This window comes from Sus scrofa, chromosome 13 (genome assembly GCF_054392235.1).
Source record: "Sus scrofa isolate SSC_HxYL_T2T_F1_AM1 chromosome 13, Sscrofa_HxYL_maternal_Yorkshire_Landrace_v2.0, whole genome shotgun sequence".
In the NCBI taxonomy this organism is placed as follows: Eukaryota; Metazoa; Chordata; class Mammalia; order Artiodactyla; family Suidae; genus Sus; species Sus scrofa.
The window spans coordinates 106776811-106803411 of NC_139395.1; the positions used below are offsets into that span (position 1 = coordinate 106776811).

The following is a 26601-nucleotide window of genomic DNA, read 5'->3' on the forward strand; positions in this document are numbered from 1 at the left end:
TAATGTGCACTCATGGAAGACTGTTCTGGCTTCAGTCCACACTAGAGAATGAGTCTGTACAACTTTTTGAACTTTCCTCTTAGTTTCTCTCTCCCTCTTATGACAATAATTTACTTTTGAGGATTAACATTTAATTGTTTTAGTACCTTGCCTGGGGTACAGAGTAAATATTCAAAAGCTGTTAGTTATGTCCATGATTGTTGGATAATTTTATATAGTATTTTTCACTAATAAGTGTAATTTGTAGCAAGATAGTAGAGTAAAATACATATGACAGTAAGAATAATAAAGTCCATCTTATTTCATAAAAGCTCTCAATACGTTGAAAGTATTTGTTCTCCTCAGCTCTGAGATTTGTTGTTTGAAGCATACACTGAGTTTCTGGTATTTTCCTGTGGCCTTTTCTTAGTAAATTATTCTGCATCTAGCAATTGTGCAATAATAAATGGTTGTTTACTGACTGCCTAGCACCATACTGTTGTATTTGATAGAACCTGGAGATAATATAAACTATGTGTTTCAGAGAGTTCTTTGTACTTTTACTGAGTTAATGATTTGTGGATAGCCTGCAAAATGACAAATTGAGCAATGAAAGTTGTGTCCAAGAAGTTAGATAATACTTTTTGATGAGGCCAAATGGTATAAAAATGCAGCATCTGAATGTTTTAAAAGTCTACTCGATGTGTTGCCAAGTAGCAGGTACAAAAGGGAAACATCATGGGAAGAAAGACTATGTTGTTTCTGATTGTGGGGGTCCTTGGGGCATATTATTTTTATACACCTCTCCCGGATAATATTGAGGAGCCCTGGAAACTAGTGTTGTTGGCCACATATATAAACGCTATAACAGATTTGGTAAGTATAGACTTTTATTGAATGAATACTTGACAGTTTAATCAGGAGAAAAGAATTACCTTTATTATTATATTTAAAATTTTTGCTCTTTTGGATATTTTGCTTCTAAAGTTTGCTGCTTGCTTTAAAACTTTTAAAAAATATTATAACTACTCCTTAAGAGCCATAACAGAATGAAGGGGGAGGAAGTAGTCAGTTAGTTTCAATTTTAAATATTAAAAGAGGAAATGTGCTGACTGAGAAAAACAAATAAGACTTATTGTGAGTTTCATGGCATAATTGCTTCCAGAATGAAGTATTTTAAAGTATGAACTTGAGAAACAGTAAGATTGAGCATCACTATGATTAGTTACAGAATTCTATGCAATAATCTTGTATTCAGATGTACAGATGCATTCTTACTGAAATATTTGTAAACAAGTCAACTGGTAAAAAGCCAAGAGAAACTAGACTCTCATGACTTCCACTTGTACTAGGGTGAGCAGGTGAAAAACAGGGCCACTGAGTGGCTGGCCCTCCAAGACCTGTGGTTCATTTCTAATGAGGGTGATTACTTGACATTGAAGCCATGCATTAGCTCCTTTAACTCTGTAGCAAATTGCCTTTCAGAAGCAAAAGCAAAACAAAAACGATCTGAAGACAGTCTAGATATTGAACCCTTGGCTTATTTTCTTTCTTTTCTTTTGGTATTTTAATACTCTTCTGACATCCAGTGTAGCTCTAAATAAATGCAATGTGTTTCTTATTTTTATTTTCTTCTAAATGGTTTGATCATTTTTAGTAATTTTATTTGTACGTATGTTGTTGGATTTGGGTAATTTTCAGTGGAATATATCTTCAAGTCATTTTTTAAAAGTTATTCTTGAATTATACCTTTTAAGTATTTATTTTGTTAATGTTTTTATTTATTTTTGGATTAATTATGAGTATATATAGGTATCCACATTTATATCCACATGTAGTCCTTGTTTGTCTTCTCAAACGTCATTTTCTCTTTTGTACTATTAAATCTTTTTTTACATTTTTATATTTTTTACTTGTTTTTTTCTCATTTCTGTCATGTATAATACCTTGAGTTTCTTTTAATTTGGTATTTATTTCCAAAATTATTTGGTCTTTTTTTCTTATTCCTTTTCTGATTTCTACCGGTACCATTTTTAATCACCCCTTGACTACCTCCAAATATCTGCCTATGTCTTGAATATTTGTATTTCTGTTCTGTGCTGTTTCTCCTTATGTTATTCATTCTGCAATGTTGTGTAATTCGTTTCACCCACTTTGTACCAACTTTTTTCTAGTTTGTTTTCTTCATGTGTTGGAAGCTATTACTATTTTTTTTATTGTCCATAGTACCTTGCATGAAAGTTATGCATGCACCTTTTGTATTATTTCTATTTGGATGAGATGGCTTTTTTTGACAAACTGTTGTAAGAATGTACTTGGGAATAGAGGTGGGGTTGATATTTTTTTTTCTTAAATTATTTTTGTTCAGGGAATCCTATTGCTATGCATATATTTATATAAATTTATATATACATAAATATAAATTTATAGAAAAAGACAACAGATATATACTCCAAGAATAAAAGAAACTCGCCATGATCAAAGACTCCCATGAGTAGGACTGTAACATAACAAGGCTTGATTACTGGGCCCAGAACTAACTGGTATCTTTGTGATTATTTATTTCTTGTTTTTTGTCCTTGTTTTGAGTGGTTTACAACAGAAGAAAAATGTAGATTTACCAGAAAGCCTTCACCCTTTTTTTTTTAGGGAAAAAATTTAATTTGCTATAGAAGGACATCAGATTATAATATAATATAGCATATTTTCAAAACCTCTATGAATCCATCACTTGTTGAAGAAGCAGCTGGATTGTTTCTAATCCTCCTCCTCCCCTTTTTCCCTAACCCCCACCCACAAAAAAACAAACAACTTGTTTCTACTGTAGAAAAAAAAATAATGTATTTGGGAAATTAAAAAAATTAAAAAATAGAAAAAAAAATAAGATATAGGAGATCTAAAAAAAACACAACTTCTTGCTTGATTTTAATGCCATCTGGTCCTGCTTTGTGCTTTACCAGTCAATTTGAACATAAGCTAAATAATGGTAATTCAAATGTTTAATAATCCAGTGATGAAGATAAATCAAAGACATTGAATGCAATCATCTGTCAACTAATCTGTGATGCAGCGCTATCTCCTAGTATAAGAATATCAAATGTAGTTAACTAAAATGCTAACTCTGATAATCTACTCAGCATTACCCAGTAAAGTAATCTGAGACTCTTCAAGGACTCTGAGGTTTCATCCAGTCTTGGTAAGAAATAACACTGCAGTCAAATAACACTATCATACCTGTCCAAGATATGGGATTATTAGCATTTGTGGAAGCATTTTTCACCCTTACACCAGATTGCAAGGTTTTCTTTAGTTGCATTGGGACAATTTTAAGCTTTCTAGGTTTGAGGCTATTTAAATGTATATATTAGTTTTATCATCTTCTCTTATCCTTTTTCTGAATTTGCCATTGATTCTTCCAGCCCTTTTTATTTTGTTTTGCTGCTATGGCCTCGTCAAAAATACACTAGTTTGCCTCTAAAGAATGAACATTTTGAAACATGGTAATCATTTGAGTTTCCAAATTGTTCAATAACCACACTTTATATGCAAAACTTTAACTTGGGTGCAGCCAATGGCATGAACAGTTTCTTAACAGAAATTCAATTTTATTATTCTTTTTTTTTAGGTGATAGATCCTTTTATGACTGATTAAGATACAAAAAACCAATTCTGTCCTTATACTGAGGGATATACATTCCTACATTGGTTAGAATTTTCCTTGTTTAACATTTGATATTTTTAATTTACATCAAAAATTTCTTTTAGGGTATAGTGTCAGTATAAGGGGTATAAGATGATCTGAGAAGATATTTCCATGAGCTACTGCTGTAATTAATCATATTTCACCAAAGAGGAGGTCAAAGAAACCGTAAAACCCTTTTGTTCAATTCCGACTACAGGGATATTGGTTAATATTTGTAGTTCACTGGTGACTTCTTATTCTTTTTGTTATTTATTTATTACACTTCCTAATAAACTCTAAAAGCTTGTGAAATTACAGTCACTTTAAAATTTTTCATACCTAGTACTTTCTTACACAATGTATTATAATTATTGTTTTCATAAAAATACACGTCTTTAACTTGTATAACGTATACCATTTCCTATCATTTAAAAATATTTATTTGAAACTAAATTATCTTATTCTTTACAGATAAAATATTTGAGTCCAGTTGTTTATCTTTTGAAAGAGAGCTTTGTATTTTTTGTATTTAACTTTGATTAAAGCCAGACGGTCAACTAAATTAGCATAAATTACTTTCTTGGGAAAAATGTGGACACATATATCATAGGTTGTAGAAATTTTAAATTTGTTTGTTAAATAAATAAATGCTTATGACCTGACTGAAATTATTTCTACATATAACACTGTAGAAATAAAGAGGATGGAAGATGGTCTGCTGCAGGTAGGGGTCTCTACTCCTCTGTCATTGCAGAGAGGTGCAGGTAGGGGATACCACAGTGTTGGAGGCAAGGACAGCATGTGTGGAGCTGTCTGTGTGTGGAAGGGTATCCAGAATGTGGAGAAGACCTGTAGTATCTTTATAGCTAGAATAATTAGTCTCCCAAGCTTGTCAGGCACTGACCAAGCATTTGTGTTTCACTTTCACCTGCATGAAGTTCTGCTCCTTTGGCTGCAGTTGTGAGAAGACGTCAGTCATTTCTTGAAGGTTTGTGCTTTTTGTGATTTTAACACCTGAAGGCTTTTTGGATCAGCTGCTGGGCTCCAGTAAGGAGGGGAATTTTTTTGTTTCTTGAACCAGATATAGCTTGAGTAGGCTGGGAAGTGAGTTAGACCTGGGAAATACCACCATTCTTCTGGACTCAAGCAGGCCTCAAGGTGCCCTCAGAGTTAGACTTTTGTTCAGTTTCTCATACCCATGAAAGTTCTGTGAATACAGAGGGACCCTTGACTACTGTATCCACTGTCACACTCTTTCCTTTTTTTAATTGTATTTTTTAGTTAAAGTATAGTTGATTTACAATGTTATGCTGATTTCAGCTGTACAACAAAATTACCCAGTCATACATATATATATATATATATATATATATATATATATACATTCCCTTTCTTATATTATCTTCCATAATTGTCTATCCCAAGTAACTCCAATTCTCTTTCTGACTACACTTACTATGAGAATCTCTAATTGCATCCATATTGCTGCAAATGACATTATTTTTCTTTTTTGTGGCTGAATAGTATTTCACTGTGTATATGTACCACATCTTATTAATCCGTTCATCTGTCAATGGATATTTAGGTTGTTTCCATGTCTTGGCTATTGTGAATAGTGCTGCAATGAACATAAGGGTGTCACCCTCTCTCTTCAATGGGCTTTTCATAATTATGGCCACTGAGGGGCAACATATTGTCTAGTTAGGAGTGACACCTGGCTCCAGGGTCAGACCCAAGCTTGAGTCCAAATCTAGCACTTATTGTCTAGGCATGAACAGGTCTTATAACTTCTCCTATTTCAGTATACTCAATTGAAAATCTGGGAATATATTAATGTATACCATATTTTAATAAGAATTGAATGGGTACATAAATAGCATAAAATCTGGCAAAGATTATAAATATATTTATATTTATCTCCATGCATCTGCCAGTATTATTACTAGATGTTTGTGATTTTACAGCCAGATGAAATTGAATGGAAAAATTCTCAGCTGAACCTTAACAAAACTTAAAAAAATATTAAAAATAATGTCCAAGTAAACTTTGTGGAAAAATGTGTAAAGTATTATAGAGATCAATGATGAAATAAAATTTATATTTTAAGGCAGGACAAAAAAATTAAATGGTGAAGTTCTTTCTATGTTGGGCCCCTTTCCTCCCTCACTAATGCACAGTATCACTTTGATTATACATTAACTAGACCTCCTCAAAGGTGGGAGTGCCTGCTAGACTGTAAAGATCAAATTTTTTCCCTTTCTTCTGATACTAGTAAAGTAACTTCTTAAATGAATAGTATTCTTTCCCAACTCTGTGGGGGTCATGGTGACTTACTGCCCACTTTGTATGCCCTGGCTTGGACTGTGTATCCTAGGTGAACCTTTACGTAAAATATCAGTATGTCATTTTGATATACGACCTCTTGTCTCAAAAATGTGCTATGATGGTGCGTTTGACTTATAGCAAGTGGGACATTACTCAGAGCTTTCTGAGAGTCTGTCTCCTGGGTTATAACCCTCAGTTTGCTTCAAGTAAAATTCCCCCTTTTTCTTCTTAACTTGTTAATTGAATTTTTGTCAACATAAACATAGACATGGATATTGATATGCATATGAATACAGATTTTGACATGGTTTAGATATGGATATAAATAAGTATATATAACTCAACATAAATATAGACAGCATAAATGACTATATTTAATACTGTGTGTATCTTTCTGTCTAGTCATCTGCGTACCTATGTATCATCAATCTATTTGTTGCTTATATGCATCTTTTACCATTTCTTTTGACTATAACTAACTTCTTAGTTTCAGGAAAATCTAGTTACAATCCTGAGTACAGTATATGTACATGTGATAATACTGTCAATTTTGGATCAAATAGTCTGAAACATTAGACTAAAATATAGAGCATAATAACTAGAAATGGAATTAAAAATTATCAATGGAATATAGTCAGTTTAATTCTCAGATTATGTTTCACAGTGCTCACAGTTTTAAAAAAATTATGCTTTAATACAGTCAGTCCACGATTTATGTTGGCTTGACTTATGATTTTTTGACTTTACAGTGGTGATACACATTCAGTAGAAACTGTACTTTGCATTTTGAATTTTGATGTTTTCCCAGGCTAGAGATATGTAGTAGATACTCTCTCAGATGCTGGCAGGTGGCAGGGAGCTATAGCTCTCAGTCCCCTTGATCACAAGTAAACAACCTATACATTTACACTATTCTGTGCCCCTACAACCATTGTGTTTTCCACTTTCATTACAGTATTCAGTAAAATACACAAATTCAATACTTTATTATAAAGTAAATGTTGTGTTAGATGGTTTTTTCTCCACTGTAGGCTAATGTAAGTATTCTCTGAGCACATTTAAGATAGGCCAGGCTAAACTATGATGTTTGGTAGGTTAGGTGTATTTAAATGTATTTTTGACTTAAGACATTTTCAGTTTACAATGGATCGATTGATCAGGACATAACCCCATCACAAATTAAGGCAGAGAGGTAATTTCTTTGATCATTTTATTTAATGATACATATAAATATATATATCATTTATTTTGTCGTTGGCTAGTTAGAATACCTTAAATTGCTTGTTAATACTTGTACAAAGGAAAATAGACACTGTGTTCTGAAAAAACTCCCCACTGTTCAGTCTCAACAGAGCTTCCCACTATAGTTTCAACCATATAGGCCAAGGAAGTTCATTAGCTTCCAAATAAAAAGGTTTTTGTAAACCCTTTGAAATTTCTTTCCTTCAGACCTTTGATCAAGTTTTCTTGCCTTTCTGGCTAAATCTAAAAATTTTGAACAACCGTAATTTTTCAGATCTAACAGATTGAAATAAAATAGAGTACCCATCAGAAATTTTCTTCATGTTTGTCAGAATTGATCCCTCTCTTCTTATCTTGAGTAACCACCCAAGGTCTTTCTTTATTCTGCCTTTTATTAGAGCTTATTTATGTAAGTGTCTGCTTTTAGCAATAGTCCATGAAGGTTGGAAATTATGTCACAGACATCTTGCAGGTTGGGTATTATATCACAGGCGTCGAGCATTAATTACACTTTTTAGCAGTATGTTTTGAACACAGGAAAGATTCAGTTCATATTGTGAGGTCATATCATAACTCATGTACATTGAAGAGATTTGACTTCAGGGACTTCCCTGAGGTTGGCCTGAGTCCCTTCATCACTGCCTGACTCTTTGCTTTCTTCCTGCAAAGATTCCAGAGGAAATAGGGCTCTTAAAGGGGATGCTCCTCAATAATCTTGTCAATCCAATAAGCAGGCTAGAAGTAATTTCAGTGTATCTTTTCCTTTATTTTATTTTTTCATTTTTTGTCTTTTTAGGGCAGCACCTGCAGCACATGGAGGTTCCCAGGCTAGGAGTTGAATGGTTGCTGCAGCTGCTGGCCTACGCCACAGAAATGCAGGATCTGAGCCACATCTGTGACCTACACAGCAGCTCTGGGCAATGCCGGATCTTTAACCCACTGAGTGAGGAGGCCAGGGATCAAACCTGTGTCCTCATGGATACTAGTCAGGTTTGTTACAGCTGAGCCACAACAGGAACTCCTGTATCTTTTCCTTTAAAAGTCAGGAAGGCTGCAGGAAGTACAGTTTTTGTAAGAGAAAATGAACATTCAGTTGGGAGTCTTTAAAAAATAGGAAACTTTTGAACTAAACAACAACAAAAGGGTAAAATGATAAGTTTTATAATTGCTAAAAGGTAAAGGTGTGCTTATTTTAATGACTGTTTCTTTGATGCCATTTTATTTTGGTGAATTTGGAGTCCTTTGAAGGTTACATAGACAGGCGCTATGCATAAAGGAAGAAAGAAGAGACTTAGTAACTGCAACTGGGGTAAAAGAAGGAAAATAAAAGCACAGAAATATCTCAGAGCAGAACTCATCACCTGTTAAGTTTTCAAATCTTTGGTTGTGGCATGGCTCTTTCTGATTCCCTGGGATATACTCTTGCTTTTTGTTCTACTGTTTCTACATGGTCCTGACTTCCATAATAATCTCTCAACTAATGGAATAAGCAGCTAATATAAGGATACTGTCAGTTGCCAACTATATTTGTTTCAAGTATCCATTGAGAGAAACTGAAGAAATAAACAGAGCATAGATTTTCAGACCCCCTCGACCCATTTTAAGATGGAATCAGTCTAAAACCCCACTTTATAGTTGATATCCTTAAACCCCTACTCTCTTTGATGGCCATGGCTGCTTTGGAATCCACAGAAATTAATATTACTTCAGAACCAGTACTTAGTATTCTGTTTCCAAAGTTTGGGTATTCCTCTTTCTCCAATTAAGTCATCTAAGCCAAAGCTTTTGGTTCTCCGGTGAAAAGCTTGGAGGCTGACTTATGGTACATACTTGTAATCATGTCTCATGCACCTCCAGTGAGGATACCGACTTTTCCTTAATTCAAAGGGTCTGAGTCTGTGAAGAGGCTTAGCTCTGAATGTTGGATGAAAAGCCATAACAATACAGATTAAGCCTGACTTCAGTCAGTTGTCCTACCATTTCAGTCTTTTGGACATCACTTAGTTGCTGCTAGAGGACTCAGATTTTCAACACTGTTGCTCATTTCTATAACTACATAAGCATCGTATTTGATATCTGTATATCTATATATATATAGATATACATGTACAGCAATATATCTCTATCTCTGTCTATCTTTCTATCTATATCTATCTATCTGTTGTTTTTTAGGGCTGCATCCACGGCATATGGAAGTTCCCAGGCTAGGGGTCATATTGGAGCTGTAGCTGCTGGCCTACACCACAGCTCATGGCAACACCAGATCCTCGACCCACTGAGCAAGGCCAGGGATGGAACCCACATCCTCCTGGACACTAGTCAGATTCGTTTCTGCTGTGCCACAATGGTAACTCCACCTTGTATTTGATATTTAATCTCTGCTGCTTAGCCTACAACACTTTGGAATCTCATTATCTCTGTTGAAACTCTAAGTTCTTTGTCTATGTCAGAGTTTTCCCCTGTCACTTCTGGATAGCAGATGATTACCATCGTGGGTATTTTTACATCATCTAGAGCTCCACTCACTAAGATATTTCTCAATATATTGGTATAGAGAGTATCCTCTGAACTTTGCTGAAATACATAGTGTGGTGATACGTTATGAGTTAAAATAATATATTGGATCCAATATTTTTATTTGTATAGGCCTTTGGATATCTTCCTCTACAGTACCAGGGAAATTCAGCATCTAATTTTCCTCAAATGTATCCACTGCTGAAGTTGGTTGCTTTTGTTTCTGTTAGGGAATACTTAACAGATTGGGAGTTGAGGATGTTCAGAATCCATACACATGTTTCTAACTCAGTACTCAGAATGTCACTTAGATATGAAAGTAAGTCTGGGCTTTAATTTTCAACTAAGATATTTGTCAGGACTGTGACTTCACCTTGCATTTTAATTCCTCGATCTGCAAGAATAAGCATTAGTTCTACTTACAGAGATGTAAGCAATAAGCGATTTCTTTAAAAAAAAAAAAAATGGTATACAGAGCATCTGCTTTAGTTGCCATGATTTGAGCTGAAAAACTAAAGCCCCAGGGATGTAATTATTCTTTTAATAGTCTTTCAGGTACAGTCAGTGCTTGAACTAAGTATTTTCACCGTAATATTTCATTGTAGCATCTACTTGTTCTCTCAAACCTCTCCCTTATAGGGACTATTACAGGTGTTAAATTCAATAACCATTTTGCTACTACATTTCATGCATTAATATGTCACATTTGATACTGGCAGCGAGGCCATTATTATCTTTAAATGTAAGCAAGTCAGTTACCTAATTCCAGAACGTCTTAAAAGTTCTCCTTTCTGAGAATTTCCTCTAGACTACGTTCTGTCAATCATGCTTTGTTAAAATAGTCTTACTAGCTTTCCTACTTCATAGTTTTACTGCCTGCATTTCTCTGATTTTAATAGGAGTTTCCCTGTGTTTGTTCCTTTGGCCTCGAGTGAGAGTTACTCTTTTATTTGTTTGGCCAAACTCTACTCCCCTTTCAATACTCATATTAGAGTTCACCTATTATTTGAAAACCCCTCCCTGGGTCCTATGTCCAGGCAACTAGTTTATCTCCCTATTGACTTCTGTCAAAGTTCTCTGTACATGTCATGTTGTTTCATAATTGTCTGTGTATCCATTTCTTCCACTTGACCATAAGCTTATTTGGAGAATTTAACTTGCTTATCTTTTTACTCAAAGTAGAAAGCATAAAATCTGCCAAGTTGTTATACCTCAGTAAATCTTTAAATATCTTATTCTTACTTGAGGCAACTATTATAATAAGGTTTCTGAACCCATTAAAATTCACTCTTGACAGTGTGACAGAGGACCTTTAGAAGCACAAACACATATTTCTATGTTCATAAACAACATTGGCATTTGATATTTGTAATCCGGGTTTTGTTTTGTTTTGTTTTTCTTTTCCCTTCTCTCTCCCTTTAGGCTCTGTTTGTTGAACTATTGGGAATCAGTCATTTCATAAACACTGTAAATTTCTTAATGACCTTTCAAGAAGTCCCACCCACATCTGATGAAAATGTCATCGTGATGGAGACAACTTTCAACAGTGTTCCTGTCCGTACATATGTACCAAAACGAAAGTCACAGACATTAAGAAGGGGCTTATTTTATATTCATGGTGGAGGTTGGTGTTTGGGGAGTGCTGGTATGTATCCTGTGTTGAAAATTTTAATCACCTAACATACATTTTATTAAGATATTGACTCTGACGTTTCAGGAAGGCATATCTGTTAAACATTATTACAGAGAACATTTCAGCTCTCTGAAATTTATCTCTTTGGACCCATGCTGTTTAAAGGAATTATTTTAAATCTCTTTTCCAAAGTGAATAATTAATACCAAAAGCTATAGCAAGTAACAGGTAAGAAGGAAAAGTATTTCCTGAATTTATAGATTTATTATTAAACTTGTTAATTGTGGAAATGATGGAATGTTGTAATGAAAAGCAAAATGAAGTGAGTTGAATAGTAAATGAGAAGTGAGGAAATGGAGATGGTGACTCCAGTCTTTCAGTAAGCTTAGATGAAGGAAATAAAAATATGAAGGAAATAAGAAAGTGTTAGATGGAAAAGAAGCACAGAATTGAGTAAGGATATTTTATTTTTATTTTACGAAAACACATCCATTTCAGTTATTTATGTGTTTTCTATATATGTTTAATATATAACATTTTATTACATATAATTTTACTTTTATAAAATTTTATTTACATATAAATATGTATTTTACATTATATATTTTGTATTTATATATAGAAGGTCTATGAACATGTTTATAAGCTGAAGATAAAGGTGGAAGTTAATAGAGGTATGTTAGACTAATAGGGAGTGGTGGGAGTGGAAGGAAGGGATGATGTTTGCCTGACCTAGAGAATTCTAGGAGGAAACTGGACTCTCAGTGCAGAGAGGTATGACAGCATACATGAGGAGGAACATAACTTTCTCTGTGATAGGAAGAAAAGAGGTATTGATGTAAATTGGAGCAATTTCTCCTGCCTATCATTTTCTATAAATTCAGGTGGGAAAGTCATTAGCTGGCATTAAAGCAATATTTCTAAGACAAAATCTGACTATGACATGCTTCATTAGTTTTCATGAGTCCCCACTGCCCAAAGCACTTCTTGAAAAATTTTTGCATTCAGAGTATACCTGAAGAAATAGAAGTATGCTTACAAGGTAAGGGAACTTAGTAAGAATAAGCCCTGAAACAAAATAGTGTTTGACTGAGCTTTCTATTTTAAAGAAAAAGATAAAAAGATGTGTTTTAGTCCAGAATATAAGCATGACTTTTCATAGTAAATGTTAAATAAAAGTTTAAAACTTAAAGTGTATTTGACATTTTAAGAATATTCAACACTGAACTTTGAAAAATCACAAGATAATATGTATTCCGCTTTTCGTGGCCTATGTGATGTAACCTTTCTGACAGTGTCATACTGCTGGTACTTTCCCTTTAGCACTTTATGATTTCTTCCTATTGTTTCTGGCAAGTTCTATTTTATTTTCTTAAAATTTCTTACATGCAAAAGGGAGAATCTCCCCAAGCCTAATAGCAAACATGTGTAACTTATCCCCATTTCATATGCATGGCAAAAAAAAAAAACAACAAAAAATGGAAAACATATACTTTCTTGTCTGCTTTTAGAAAATATGAATACATTAATCAGGTCTCAGCTTTCCCTGCTTCTTCTTTACACTTCTTTATCTTCACCTGGTGGTTTTGATGAAGTCTAATACTATTTCCATGCAGCACTTTCTGTACCCCTCCATTTAAAAAAGTAATATTTTGAAATTCCCATTGTGGCTCAGTGGTAGCAAACCTGTTTAGTGTCCATGAGGACATGGGTTAGATCCCTGGCCCCACTCAGTGAGTTGAGAATCTGGCATTGCCGTGAGCTGTGGTATAGGTCGCAGACACAGCCTGGATCTGGCATTGCTGTGGCTGTGGTGTAGGCCAGCTGCTGCAGCTCCCATTCAACCGCTAGCCTGGGACCTTCCATATGCTGCAGGTGTGGCCCTGAAAATTAAAAAAAAAAAAAGAAAGTAATATTTTGTAATATTGCTTTTGGTATGCCTGCCCCTCCCTGTTCCTGTTTCCAGTAGACTGTGACTTCCTGGGGTTTGTCAATACATAACCCCTGCTAAATAAAGGGAGCAGGTATTTTGAAGATAATGAAGCTGGTTAAAATTATCCATTGTGAAAATGTGGGGAAGGACAATGAGCATGTAAAAGGATCACTGAGCAGAAGAATATATGTTCTGTTGCTGTGATGAAACTTTAGAAATGTTTTTCTGAGAACATTTCAATGAAGAACAATGTTAGTAGTAGGCTTTCTGCTGAAGGAAAAACCCTCCAGTTCATCTGTCAGTCTGTAATTTTATTGTCTTTTATTTCAGCTTGGTTTGATACTGACTTTTTGTCAAGACAGACTGCTGAAAGACTTGATGCCATTGTCATTTCAACCAAGTAAGAGAACTGGAATGTGTTTGGGTTTTAGCCAGGTGCCTTATCTAGTAAGATGCTCAGAGACATCTTGGTCATTCCTTGATTCTTTTGGAAGTCTTTCAAATGAAATTGAGAAGGTGAGAATAGAGAAAGTGAGCTTGAGCATGACCAGAAAAGAGTTGTATAGTTATGTCAAACAGGGATCTAAAACAGGAAGTCAAATTGTTAGAATAAAATGAAACTATTATATCTCATGGACAAATGACCTCCACTGGACTTTTAGCCTATTCTTAATTTGCAGAGTGAAGAAGGAGGGCTTCAGAATCAGAGAATGAGGTTCAAGGCCTGGCCCTAGAATTAATTAAATGACTATGCCCGGTAAATATCATTTTAGCTCCTTTTTCTAATATGTAAACTGAGAGTCATATATTTTCTATATCATTGGGTTGTTTTGAGGACTAGATGATGAAATCTTTTAGCATAGTTTATTTCATGTCTAATCCTTCATTAAAAATAGTCACCAGGAGTTCCCATCGTGGCTCAGTGGAAACGAATCCGATTAGGAACCATGAGGTTGCAGCTTCGGTCCCTGCCCTTGCTCAGTGGGTTAAGGATCTGGTGTTGCCATGAGCTGTGGTGTAGGTTGAAGACATGACTTGGATCCCGCATTGCTGTGGCTGTGGCGTTGGCCGGCAGCTGTAGCTCCAATTAGACCCCTGGCCTGGGAACCTCCATATACCGTGGGTGCAGCCCTAGAAAATACAAAAAATAAATAAATAAAATAAATAAGTAAAAATAGTCACCAAATAACATATGGGAATATAGGCAAAAAGCCATTCTCAAAAAGCATTCTAGGTCATTAATCAATAATAAACAATAAATTTAGAAAGAATAGAAAATGATAAAACAGTAGTGACTGCATGTCAACTTGATCATTAAGTTGGAATAGAATAATTCCTAAGATTTATTTGCTATTGGCTACTAATAAAGTATAATGAATACAAATTTATCACCACATTTTTGTTTGTTTGTTTGCTTGCTTTTTAGGCCTGCATCTATGGCATGTGGAAGTTTCAAGGCTAGGGGTTGAATGGGAGCTGCAGCTGCTGGCCTATGCCACAGCCACAGCAATACCAGATCCAAACCATATCTGCAACTTAAACTGCAGCTCATGGCAATGCTGGATCCTTGACCCATTGCACAGGGCCAGGGATTGAACCTGCATCTTCATGGATACTAGTTGGGTTCATAACCTGCTGAGCCACAATGGGAATTCCCACACACATTTTTAAAACAAAAATAGCTGACTTACAGAACATTGTTACTTTGCCCACAGCTACAGACTAGCACCTAAACATCATTTTCCAAATCAATTTGAAGATGTATATAATGCACTGAAGTGGTTCTTACGCCAAGATGTTCTTGACAAATATGGTGTAGATCCTGAAAGAATTGGTATTTTGGGAGACAGTGCTGGAGGGAATTTAGCTGCAGCAGTGACTCAACAGGTATGATGGTCTGATTTGTTTTGTTTTTTAAAAAAATATTCTATAGTTAAATATAGTTATTTCAAGCATAGAAATATCAATGCAATTATGTTATTGTATTAATATATGAAATTAAAGATACATAGAGATCAGTGTTAGAGAACATTATATATCTAGTGGTTTTACCCTTACTTCCTGTCATATTTTTAAAAATAAAATGATAAAATCCTCTCTAGATCATCAGTTTAAACAAAAATAATAGGTCGGCTAAGTACCATACTGCTTTGTTATATTAGGGGTTGGATTGTGAAATTAACCAGTGATATCAATCATCATAGCCATAGAGAATCAGATGATTCCAGTATTCTTCAGCAGAGTATGCTAAAACTTGCATGAAAATTGTTTTTATCAGGAAAACCTAATTGCCTATAGAGAAAAATATTAGCAGGTTCATAGATAATATTTATTTACACGAGGAATTATGATTTTCAGATATCACTTATCACACTATTTCTGTGGCATTTAACTAAAACCAGATGCCTATTAACTATCAGTTTAAAGTGTTACATTATTATAAGTCTGATAGTTTGTAAGTAAAAGTGTTTTTGACACCAAGTATCTGACCTAGGAAGTTCACAGGGCACTGATGGCTTAGAAACAATGTCCTATAGGAAAAAAATTCCTTATAGATTTTCAAATGAATGTCTGCAATTTAATAACTAACTCTAATAATAAATATTGCATGTAAATTTATTATGTGACAAAACAAACTTTGCTGTTAATTTTATTTATTTTATTATTCGTTTTATAGGAAACTTAGAGTATATAAATTTTGGCTATTGGTACCTTTAGGATAACCTTATGATTTCTAGCCAAAAGAAACATATAAATTCTCTGGTTTGTTCTAAAAGTACAGGAGAATATAAACCTGATACTTCTCAGAAATTGAGCCCTACATTGCTGTTCTGAAAGGCATCAATGCAATACAAAGAACACTTCAAGAGACAGAATTTTGTAAAAGCAGTGTCAGCTATGACATTGGGCAGACCACCTAATCTCTTCAAGCATCAATTCTTTTTACTGTGTTGTATAATGAGCCCTTCCTCTTATGTGGTTTAGGCTTCTATTAGGTGAACCAATTCTGACCCGTAATTATTAAGAAACCAGATAACCAGAAAACCCAGATAATATATTATATAGTATAGTATAATGTAATATAGTGTAATATATCATAATATTCTGGAAAGCATCGAGAAACTAATAAGATAAATTTTCAGCCAATTTTTTTTTTTAAGATTAAAACACACACACACACACACACACACAAATAAGCTGGCATTCAATGTCCTCTTTGCCCTATAGGCATATGCCAATTAAAGGCATATTCAACCAGGATGGGCTTTTGGAAGTCTTTCGGGGTATAGCATTGAAGTCAAATTCTAGGGCCCTCCAAATACAGGGATACTCATAAACCACTCCTCACTTTGAGGCCCTGAAATGATACGCTGTCAGTGTCAGGGGGACCTGATATAAAATAGATCTTATGTGTATTTAGAGCTTTGCTTCAATTCACATCGCCTAGATAGTCACAGGAAATCTCAGGCCTTGAACTTAAATTAAGGTGGTGTGAGTGGTTGATATTGGAGTGGCTTGGCAATATATACAAATTCTCCCTGAAGAAATATAGTATTATCATAGACTTTAAATTCTTGCTGCAACTATTTTTGGAAATTCAGTATCTGGCTCTGGATAAAACATATCCAGGAAAACAAGTAAACAGGAAGTCATGAAGGAAAGCGAAAAATCAATAGCCAATGGAAAGACATTCCACAAATGTAGATACTGTAGTTATCAACCACAAATATAAAATAACTCCCCTACTTTTTCAATTAATTTATAATTAAGACTGAAAATTTCAACAGAAAAGTGGTTTTGAAAAACAAAAATTCTAAAACTAGAAAATAAAATTATCAAAATCAAAACTGTCTGGAATTGCTCATGTGATTTTACACACCTGAAGAGACAATTTATAAGCTGAAAGGCAGGTCATATTGATTCAAATAAAACTGCAACCAAAGAAAAGAAAATAAAGTAAAATAAAAATAACTTCTCACCCACAATAAAATAATTATAGATAACTAACAATGATACAAAAATAAGGAAAATTTAAGACAGAGAAAAAAAGAGTACCTTCACTGAAGTACAAGTCATACAACTTACTTCTCAATAGCAAGAATGTAAATTTTAAGTCAGTGGAATGATATTATCAAAGTGCAACACAAGACAACTGTCAATCTAATTCTGTACCCCACAAAAATATTAAGAATAAGGGCAAAGTATAGACATATTCAAATAAAAAAATCAAGAGAGCTTGCTTTTAACAGAACACACTAAAAGATACTTTAAAGTGTTTCAGACAAAATGAAAATGAAGAAAGCAGAAAAGAGCAAGAATGTGGTAAGATGTGGATAAATCTTAATAAACTTGGGTAATTTAAGATAATAAGATATACAAAAATAAAATGTGAGGAAAGAGGGCAAGATAGATTTTGTTTTATAAGCTCTTTTTATTGTCTAAGAAGAAATAAAGATTAAGAATTGGCCTTTGATAAGTTCATTAGTCTTGGAGAAGTTCAGAATACACATTGTCATCCTAGAACAATCATTTAAAGAATGAAAACAGTGTATAACTTATAAACAATCACAAGGAAAAATTTGTCCAAAAGGTTGGCTGACCTGAAAGAAGGAAAAATAGAGAAAAAAAAATGCACAAAATAAGATGGTAGATTGAAACGAGTTATTTTAGTAGATAAATATTAGTGGTCTAAAAATTATCTGGTTATAGGACCAAAACTGTCAGATTAAAAACATAAGTATACAGAAAATATAAAAGTAAATAAATGGAAAAGGTGTACCCTGAAATAACATCAGAAAGAATTTTTAGGTAAAGAAGACCATATCATTACAGAAAAAGTTTAAATCACCAAGATTAGACATAACAATTGTAAATCTGTATAGAGTTAATAACATGGCTGTAAACATGAAAAAATTATTAACAAAACTACAGGGGAATACACAAGCTTACAACCACATTGAGAAATTAATTAAAAATACCTCTTACAGTAATTAAGAGAAGAGCCAGCAAAAATAATAATGCTATAAAGAACTGGAATAATAATCAATACATTTATCTCAATGGACCTACAAAGTACACAGAAACAAGCACAGGTACACATAATCACTTTTAAAAATTGACCAAGTACTGGGCCATAAAACAAGACTCAAAAAAAAAAAATCACAGAATTTAGTTCATACAACTTTTAGACTTTTACCACAGTGCAATAATATAGGAAAGCAATGAGGAAAGGATAAATAACAAAGTACCCTTCTTTGTATGGAAATTTTTAAAATAACGTATTTTTTTCATTTACTTTTCATTGTTATTTCCCCCAAGAACTCTTTTTTTTTTTCCCACTGTAAAGCATGGGGACCCAGTTACACATACATGTATACATAATTTTTTTTCCCATTGTCGTGCTCTGTTGTAAGTATCTAGACATAGTTCTCAGTGCTACACAGCAGGCTCTCATTGTAAATCCATTCCATGAGCAATAGTTTGCCATCTGTTGACTCCAAGCTCCCAATTCCTCCCACTCCCTGCCCCCCAGGCAGGCACAAGTGTCTTCTCCAAGTCCATGATTTTCTTCTCTGTGGAAAGGTTCATTTGTGCTGTATATTAGATACCAGATATGGGTGATATCATATGGTATTTGTCTTTCTCTTTCTGACTTATTTCACTCAGTATGAGAGTCTCTAGTTCCATCCATGTTGCTGCAAATGGCATTATGTCATTCTTTTTTATGGCTGAGTGGCATTCCATTGTGTATGTATACCACATCTTCCTAGTCCAATCGTCTGTCGATGGACATTTGGGTTGTTTCCAGCTCTTGGCTATTGTGAATAGAGCTGCAATGAACATGTGGGTGCATGTGTCTTTTTTAAGGAAAGTTTTGTCCAGATACATGCCCAAGAGTGGGACTGCTGGGTCATATGGTCATTCTGTGTATAGTTTCCTAAGGTACCTCCATACTGTTCTCCATAGTGGTTGTACCAGCTTACATTCCCACCAGCAGTGCAGGAGGGTTCCCTTTCCTCCACACCCCCTCCAGCACTTGTTATTTGTGGACTTATTAATGATGGCCATTCTGACTGGTGTGAGGTGGTATCTCATGGTAGTTTTGATTTGCATTTCTCTAATAATCAGGGATGTTGTGCATTTTTTCACGTGCTTATTGGCCATCTGTATATCTTCCTTGGAGAAATGTCTATTCAGGTCCTTTGCCCATTTTCCCATTGGGTGATTGGCTTTTTTGCTGTTAATTAAAGGGGTTCCCAACTGTGGCTCAACAAATTAAGAACCCAACATAGTATCTGTGAGAATGCAGTTTTGATACCTGGCTTTGCTCGGTGGATAAGGATCCTGTGTTGCCATTGCTACAACCTCTGCGACAGCCAGCAGCCACAGCTCCAATTCCTCCCCTAGCCTGGGGAACTTCCATATGACATAGGTGTGGCCCCAAAAAAGAAAAAGTATTAAGGATCAATTGGTCATTATTTAAAATAATATGTCTTTTATATGTTTTTCCCAATTAGGATGATCTTTGTAGGAAGTTGTTTTTCCTCAAAAGCTTATGTTAGAAAATGAAAAAAGCCTGAAATAAGCATTTGACTCAAGAAATCAAAGAAAGAGAATGAAGATTATTATAATAGGAATTAAGGTATTCAAAACAAGTTTACAGTAGATGTGAACAAAAATCAAAAGATTAATGTTTTTAAAGTACTAATAAAACTTTTAAATCTCTGGTAAGACAAATGCGAACAAACAGAAATTAGGTACAAATAATTATTTTCAGGATTGAAAACAGGACAATACTGCAGACCCTTCAACATGAACAAGAATTAGCCTTTGATTAGTTAAGAATGTACATTCTAATTCATGAAAGATATTTTGAAAAAAAATGAAATTAAAACATTTAATAATGTTTAAATTGACAAATTCCAAGAAAAATGTAACTTGCAAAACAAGCACAACAAGAAATAAAAATCTGAGCCATTTTATAACTATTAAATAAATTAAATCAATAGTAAAAAAAATAGTCCCAGTAAGAAACCTCACAGGTAATTTATATCAAGCATTAAAGAAGAAATAATTCCAGATAAATGAAAAATATGCCAGAGAAGAGGATAAAAGTATACACTTTCCGGTTATTTTCAGAGAAGCTTGATCTGTGTGACCAATCTGGCAAGGACAGTTTCACAAAGGAAAACAATGATCTAATCACACTCAGGAAACTAAAATATTACTATCATGAATAAAATATTAGGACAAAATATATATCAAACATACACCCTGTCCAAGTTCTTTTTTTAATTAAAGTATGTACTTGATTTACAATATTTCTTCAATTTCTGTTGTACAGCAAAGTGACCCAGTCATACACAGTTCCCTGTTCTGTACAGTAGGACCACATTGCCCATCCATTCCAAATGTAACAGTTTGCATCCAACAACCCCAAATTCCCCATCCATCCCACTCCCTCCCCTTCCCCCCCTGGCAACCACAAGTCTGCTCTCCATGGCCATGATCTATCTCTGTTTTATAGATAGGATAATTTTTGACATATTTTAGATTCCACATAAATGTGAAACCATATAGTATTTGTTTCCCTTTCTTACTTACTTCACTTAGTATGAGAATCTATAGTTGCATCAATGTTGCTGCAAATGGCATCATTTTGTCCTTTTTTATGGCTCAGTAGTGTTCCATTGTATGTATTCACCAGATCTTCTTAATCCATTCATCTCTTTATGGACATTTAGGTTTCTATCTTGGCTATTGTGAATAGTGATGTACTGAACATAGGGGTACATATCTTTTTGAATGAATGTTTTGTCCAGACTTATGCCCAAGTTGTTAATAATGCAAGGAAAGGTATAGTTTATAAAAATAACTGAATTTTGCCATGTTGATAGATTAAGAAGCAAAATCAGATCTCTTGCAGAAAAAGCATTTAAAGTCACAGTAACATTGTTTAACTGAGACTAGATGGAACATTGGTGAAATTTGCTTTTGCAGTTGTGTGTGTTTATGTGTGTGTATTGAATATTGTCATATTTATATCAAAGGAAATGTCATAGTTATGTGCTTTTTTTTCAATATTGTATAAGGTTTTTAGAAATGGGCATCAGTTTAGCTATTATACTTTACTCTCAGAAGCATATGGCATCAATAATTACTTTTTATGACTTACACCAGATCTCAAATTTTTATGTGCATCAAAATCAACTGAAAGACTTGTCAAAACTCAAATTGCTGATTCCTCTCTACCTGATTTAGTGAGTCTGGGATAGATCCTAAGAATTTTCATTTCTAACAAATCTCCAAATGATGCAGGTACTAGTGGTCCAAGGACCACAACTTTGAGAAGCTAATCTAGACACAATGGGGCCATTCCAACTAAAAGTACATTAAAAAAAATATCCTAAACTGGATCCTTAATATTACTGCTCTCCAGATATTTTTTGTCATGCATCCTACTGATAAGAAAATTTTAGTACATCCAAAATATATTAATATTAATTTACACATGAATTTGTCTTATGCACTAGAGTAACTGAATATTTAAAACACATAAACATTAAAATGGATTAAGCTTTTACCAAGGATTCATTTGTTTAGTGTCAGAGCAAAATTAGAATTCCTGGTGACATGATATTTTCCTTATATGTAAATGCCTGTTGGTATAATAATATATGTCCATAAATTTTTTACATTAAAAAATCAGTTTCCTCTTATTGCCATTTTTGCTTGTAAGAGTAGATCTTTTGCTTTTTAATCACAAATTGGATGATCTCTTTCCCCACCCATAAGTAAGTAGTACAAATAACTTTATATTCACAGTATTTAAATATATGCATCTATTCTTGGATATAATTAAAAATTGGAACATTCTTTGAAATATATTTTTGTTGTTTTTGATTATCTTTTTGAGATTGTGAATTTATCATCAGCCTATTGCTTTTGAATAAAAATATATTTTTCAATAAAAATTATTTTAGCAACTTAACTTTAAATTATTTTCAGCTCATAGATGACCCAGATGTCAAGATTAAACTCAAGACCCAGTCTTTAATTTATCCTGCCCTTCAGATTCTTGATGTGGATTTACCATCATATCGGGAAAATTCACATTTTCCAGTTCTGTCCAAATCACTCATGGTCAGGTTCTGGAGTGAATACTTTACTACAGACAGATCACTTGAAAATGCCATGTTCTTCAATCAACATGTACCAGTGGAATCAAGCCATCTATTCAAATTTGTTAATTGGAGTTCTTTGCTCCCTGAGAAGTTTAAGAAAGGGCATTTTTATAACAGTCCAACTTATGGGAGTTCTGAGCTGGCTAAAAAATATCCAGGGTTCCTAGACGTGAGGGCAGCCCCCTTGCTGGCTGATGACAGCAAGTTACATAAATTGCCCCTGACCTATGTCCTCACCTGTCAGTATGATGTCTTAAGAGATGATGGAATCATGTATGTCACCCGACTTCAGAAAGCTGGGGTTAGGGTTACCCATGACCACATTGAGGACGGATTCCATGGAGCAGTTTCCATTCAAGGATTTAAAATCAGATATAGACTAGAAAATCAACATGTGAGTTGGCTAAGTCAAAACTTATAGTAAAAATCTCAGCAGTGGTTCATAAAAGTATATGAGCTTCAGAATAGGAAACAAATTAGTGAGAATCAAAGGGTTGTGTTTGAATGTATGTTTCTCATCTGTGACCTAAGTTCCTCATAGCCATTGTATTTTGTTTGAAACTCAACATTCTTCTTTATTCCTTATTCTAAGTGTTGTTCTAACTTCTTTACCTTAGAGAATACCTATTTTCTATTTTTTTTTCTTGCTGCTGTTGCTCATTTCTTATAGCTCTAATTTATAGCCCTAGTTTTTTTTTTTTTGGTTTTTTTTTTTTTTTCCTTTTCTTTTCTTTTACTGGCTAATAGTATTACTGTTGAGAAGAAAGTTTTAAGTGAATACATCTGGCTTGCAAACAGCCAGAGCTGCAGCTGGCATGGCTTTAAAGCCTTGAAATGCTACCTTATAGGCACTAATATAAATTATATGCCAGCTTTTTTTCAGAGCACTTCACTCAGTATAATGTCACTTGTTTATCACTGCAAAATTCACTTCTTAATGCAAATCTATTCTTGTGCTGGGATACCAAAATTAATGGCAGTCATCTCATAAGACTCCATTCTTGTGACAGATTAGGGCCGTTTATGTGGGAGATGGTAGCTCTACATGTAGCAGTGGTGAGTGAAGCTCAGGACATGGAAGAAGTCACAAAACCAAATTGAAAAATTTGAATCTCTGAAAGTTCTTTTGTCCATGTGGACTCAGTAGCGGGAAAAGTACAATTAAATTTCTGTGTTCTTGGACTGTCTTAGTTTGGGTTGCTATAACCAAATACCATAGAGTTGGTGGCTTATAAACAATAGAAATTTATTTCTTACAGTTCTGGAGTTTATGGTGTCCACATGGTCAAATTCTAGTGAGAGCCCTCTTTTGCACTGCACACTGCCAACTTCTCATTATATCCTCACATGGCAGAGAAGAGGGAAGGGAGTAAGCTCTCTCATGACTCTTATTAAGGGCTAATCTCATTCATGAGAGCTACATTCTTATTACCTCATCTACTCCTAGTTACCATATAATACCATCACATTAGAAGGCAGAGTTTCAACATACAAAATTTAGGGGGACATAAATTTTCAGTCCGTAACATAGGCCATGGAGAATAAACTGTAATAACCATATTTTATGTAATATTTGGAGATAATTTTGGAGAAACATTGAGGAAATTAGCTCAGGGCTACTGTTCCCCCCAGGGAGTCTCCCCACAGCCATCAGAAATCAAGGTTTCTTTATTTTTCTGCTCAGCTATCAGAAAGAGTTGTGCGTTGGGGGAATGGGAGAATCACAATTTTTCATCTATCTTTTTAATCAAGAAAAATGATAGCATTACTAGAAGTCCCATCCAGTACATGCCTCATTTTTTGTCTCATTTTACAGAACTGTGTTTCACGTGGATACCCTTAACTATCAAGTTTCCTTAAGGAGTCATATTTTTTTAACCTGGGTATATCATCCTAAACAAAATTAGTATCTTTTCAAATAAAACCATAAGTGAGAAATAAAGAAGCAGCTAGCAGTTGGGTCACAAATTCTATAGGAATAAATGATTAAAATTACTTGTGGAAAATAAATAGGAATGTTTGTGGTCATATATTACATGGGTTGAATGTATAAATGAATCATACCTATGGTTCCCCATGGAACATCATTAGGATACTTGTGTGTTTTAATAATTGTATACTCAGTTGGAGAGGGCTTTTCATTTTTCTTTTTTACTTGCATCTCTCACTCTTTTACCTCCTTCAAACCACCTACCCATAAATCAAAATAATGTATGTTAACTACCTGGAGGACATGGTTGTAATTTGGAATAGAAGGATACATTTAAATGTGGACATGAGATATGACAGAAAGTACTTTTGAAAAATTGTACAAATAATAATGATGCAACAAACTGATATTAACTCTATGATGTTTTCCTAGAATTCTAGCCTGAATATATAGTAGAGGGAGGGAGCAATAGCTAACAAAGCAACAGCAACAATAAAATTCTCTGTTGTTTACCTTAGATTAACTTTCTAGTATAAAGTCCATCCAGACCCCTACTTTTGGTTTTTGTAAAGTAAAATAGGATAAATAATTATAGGTTTCCCTACCTTGTTGGGTGGCTTCCTGAATCCTAAGCCATCAGGTTTGGTTATTACTAGTAGGTCTTTACCCCTCTCCACATCAGTCATCACTCCTAATTACCCTTCAATCCCACATCCTAATCTTTGTAAGACATTCCCTGTCTCTGATTTTGTCCTTTCCACAACCTCTTCCTGTGGATTATCATGAGCAACATCTATAAGATGTTATAAATGAAATTAATTGCATCAAGAATAATTTAAGAACTTGCCCTTTGGTCATAGAGCTAATAATTATGTAAGTTTCAATATCTCATTTTAATATTGTAATCATAGTGTACTTATATTTTAGATAATAAATATCTTCATTAGATAGGTTATAATTGAACAGAAGAGGGTTTGCTTATTAGCATTCTGTACCTTGATTTTACTTAGAACATCAGCTTCTTGATCTCTAGCACATGGCAAAACTTTGATTACACTGGAATTGAACTGGCCTCAAAGTGATGAATGCAAGACTGAAACATGATAGAATTCTACCCAAAGTGTACTGATCCTAGTATTCTCTCTTCACATTTGGAATCCTCTGTTTCTTTTTGTGATTCTGTACATAAAACATGGATTGGTTAAATAGAATTTACGAGGGCTTCCTTCTCAAGCAGTGAAAGTTACCAGAAAGACAACCTGTCAAAATTATATTTTGAAGAGAAAGGTATACACACACACAAACATAAAGTTGGGGAGAATCCTGAAGGAGCTTCCCTTAAGTATAATCTTGGGTGGAGAAGAGCAGCACTATAGAAGAGTGGCAAAAATCCCATATCTTCTTTGCCCAAACCCAATCCTTTTTTTGATGAGAACATTTAACGCTTAGCAAAATTCAGTTATATAAGAGTGTCGTCAGCTGTAGTCATCTTGTTACATGTTAAATCTTCAAATGTTATTCATCTTATATTACTATGAATGTTTTTACCCTTTGACCAACTTCTCCCTATTTCTTCCACCCACTCCAGCTCCTGGGAGCCACTTTTCTGTTCTCAGTTTCACTTTAATAAATAAATAAATAAACAGATTCTACATGTAAATGATACCATGCAGTATCTGTCTTTTTCTGTCTGACTTGTTTTACGCAGCTTAATGCCCTCCAGGTTCAGCAATGTTCTTGCAAATAAGAGGATCTCCTTTTGTAAAGTTTAAATATGTATATTTTTTCACATTTTTTGATCCATTCATTTGTTTATAGATGCTTATTTAGGTTGTAACCACAGAACCAGAGCCCAAACTGGTTCTATATCCTGTTTCTAACAAGATAGTGAGTTGTATCTCAAAGACCACAAAACAGGACCAGATATAATGGAAAAAAAATAAAAGTCATTATACTAAAACAAACAAAACAAAAAATAAAACAGGACTACTGGTCATTCATCAAGGCATGTATAGAAGAGAAATTTTTTACTTCACCGAAGTTCTTCCCTCACACCAAACCAAAGGAATGGGAAATGACTAGAACCTGAGTGCCAGAACCCTTTCAGAAGCAAAGGAAATGTCTTAAAGATCTGATGCTGAAGCCCCTTTACCATCCTTACCATAAATGACCAAGTTC

The 26601-nt window shown here is 34.2% G+C and overlaps 2 protein-coding genes across 4 annotated transcripts in view; both read left to right on the forward strand.

Annotated features, from left to right (window-relative positions):
* Positions 1-26601, forward strand: part of LOC146397537 (uncharacterized) — a 462781-nt gene that overhangs the window by 362453 nt on the left and 73727 nt on the right. The window lies entirely within an intron of this gene.
* On the forward strand, positions 672-26086 carry LOC100623616 (arylacetamide deacetylase). 3 transcript variants are annotated; one of them, XM_021069630.2, is made up of 5 exons: positions 672-855; positions 11165-11387; positions 13639-13708; positions 15024-15195; positions 22318-26086. In XM_021069630.2, exons 1-5 carry the CDS (start codon positions 718-720, stop codon positions 22912-22914), a joined length of 1200 nt encoding a protein of 399 aa, XP_020925289.1. In that variant the 5' UTR covers positions 672-717; the 3' UTR covers positions 22915-26086. The 3 variants fall into 3 exon arrangements, with proteins under 3 accessions (XP_020925289.1, XP_084846184.1, XP_020925290.1); XM_084990058.1 differs by lacking the exon at positions 22318-26086 and adding an exon at positions 16086-22283; XM_021069631.2 differs by lacking the exon at positions 672-855 and adding an exon at positions 3297-4649.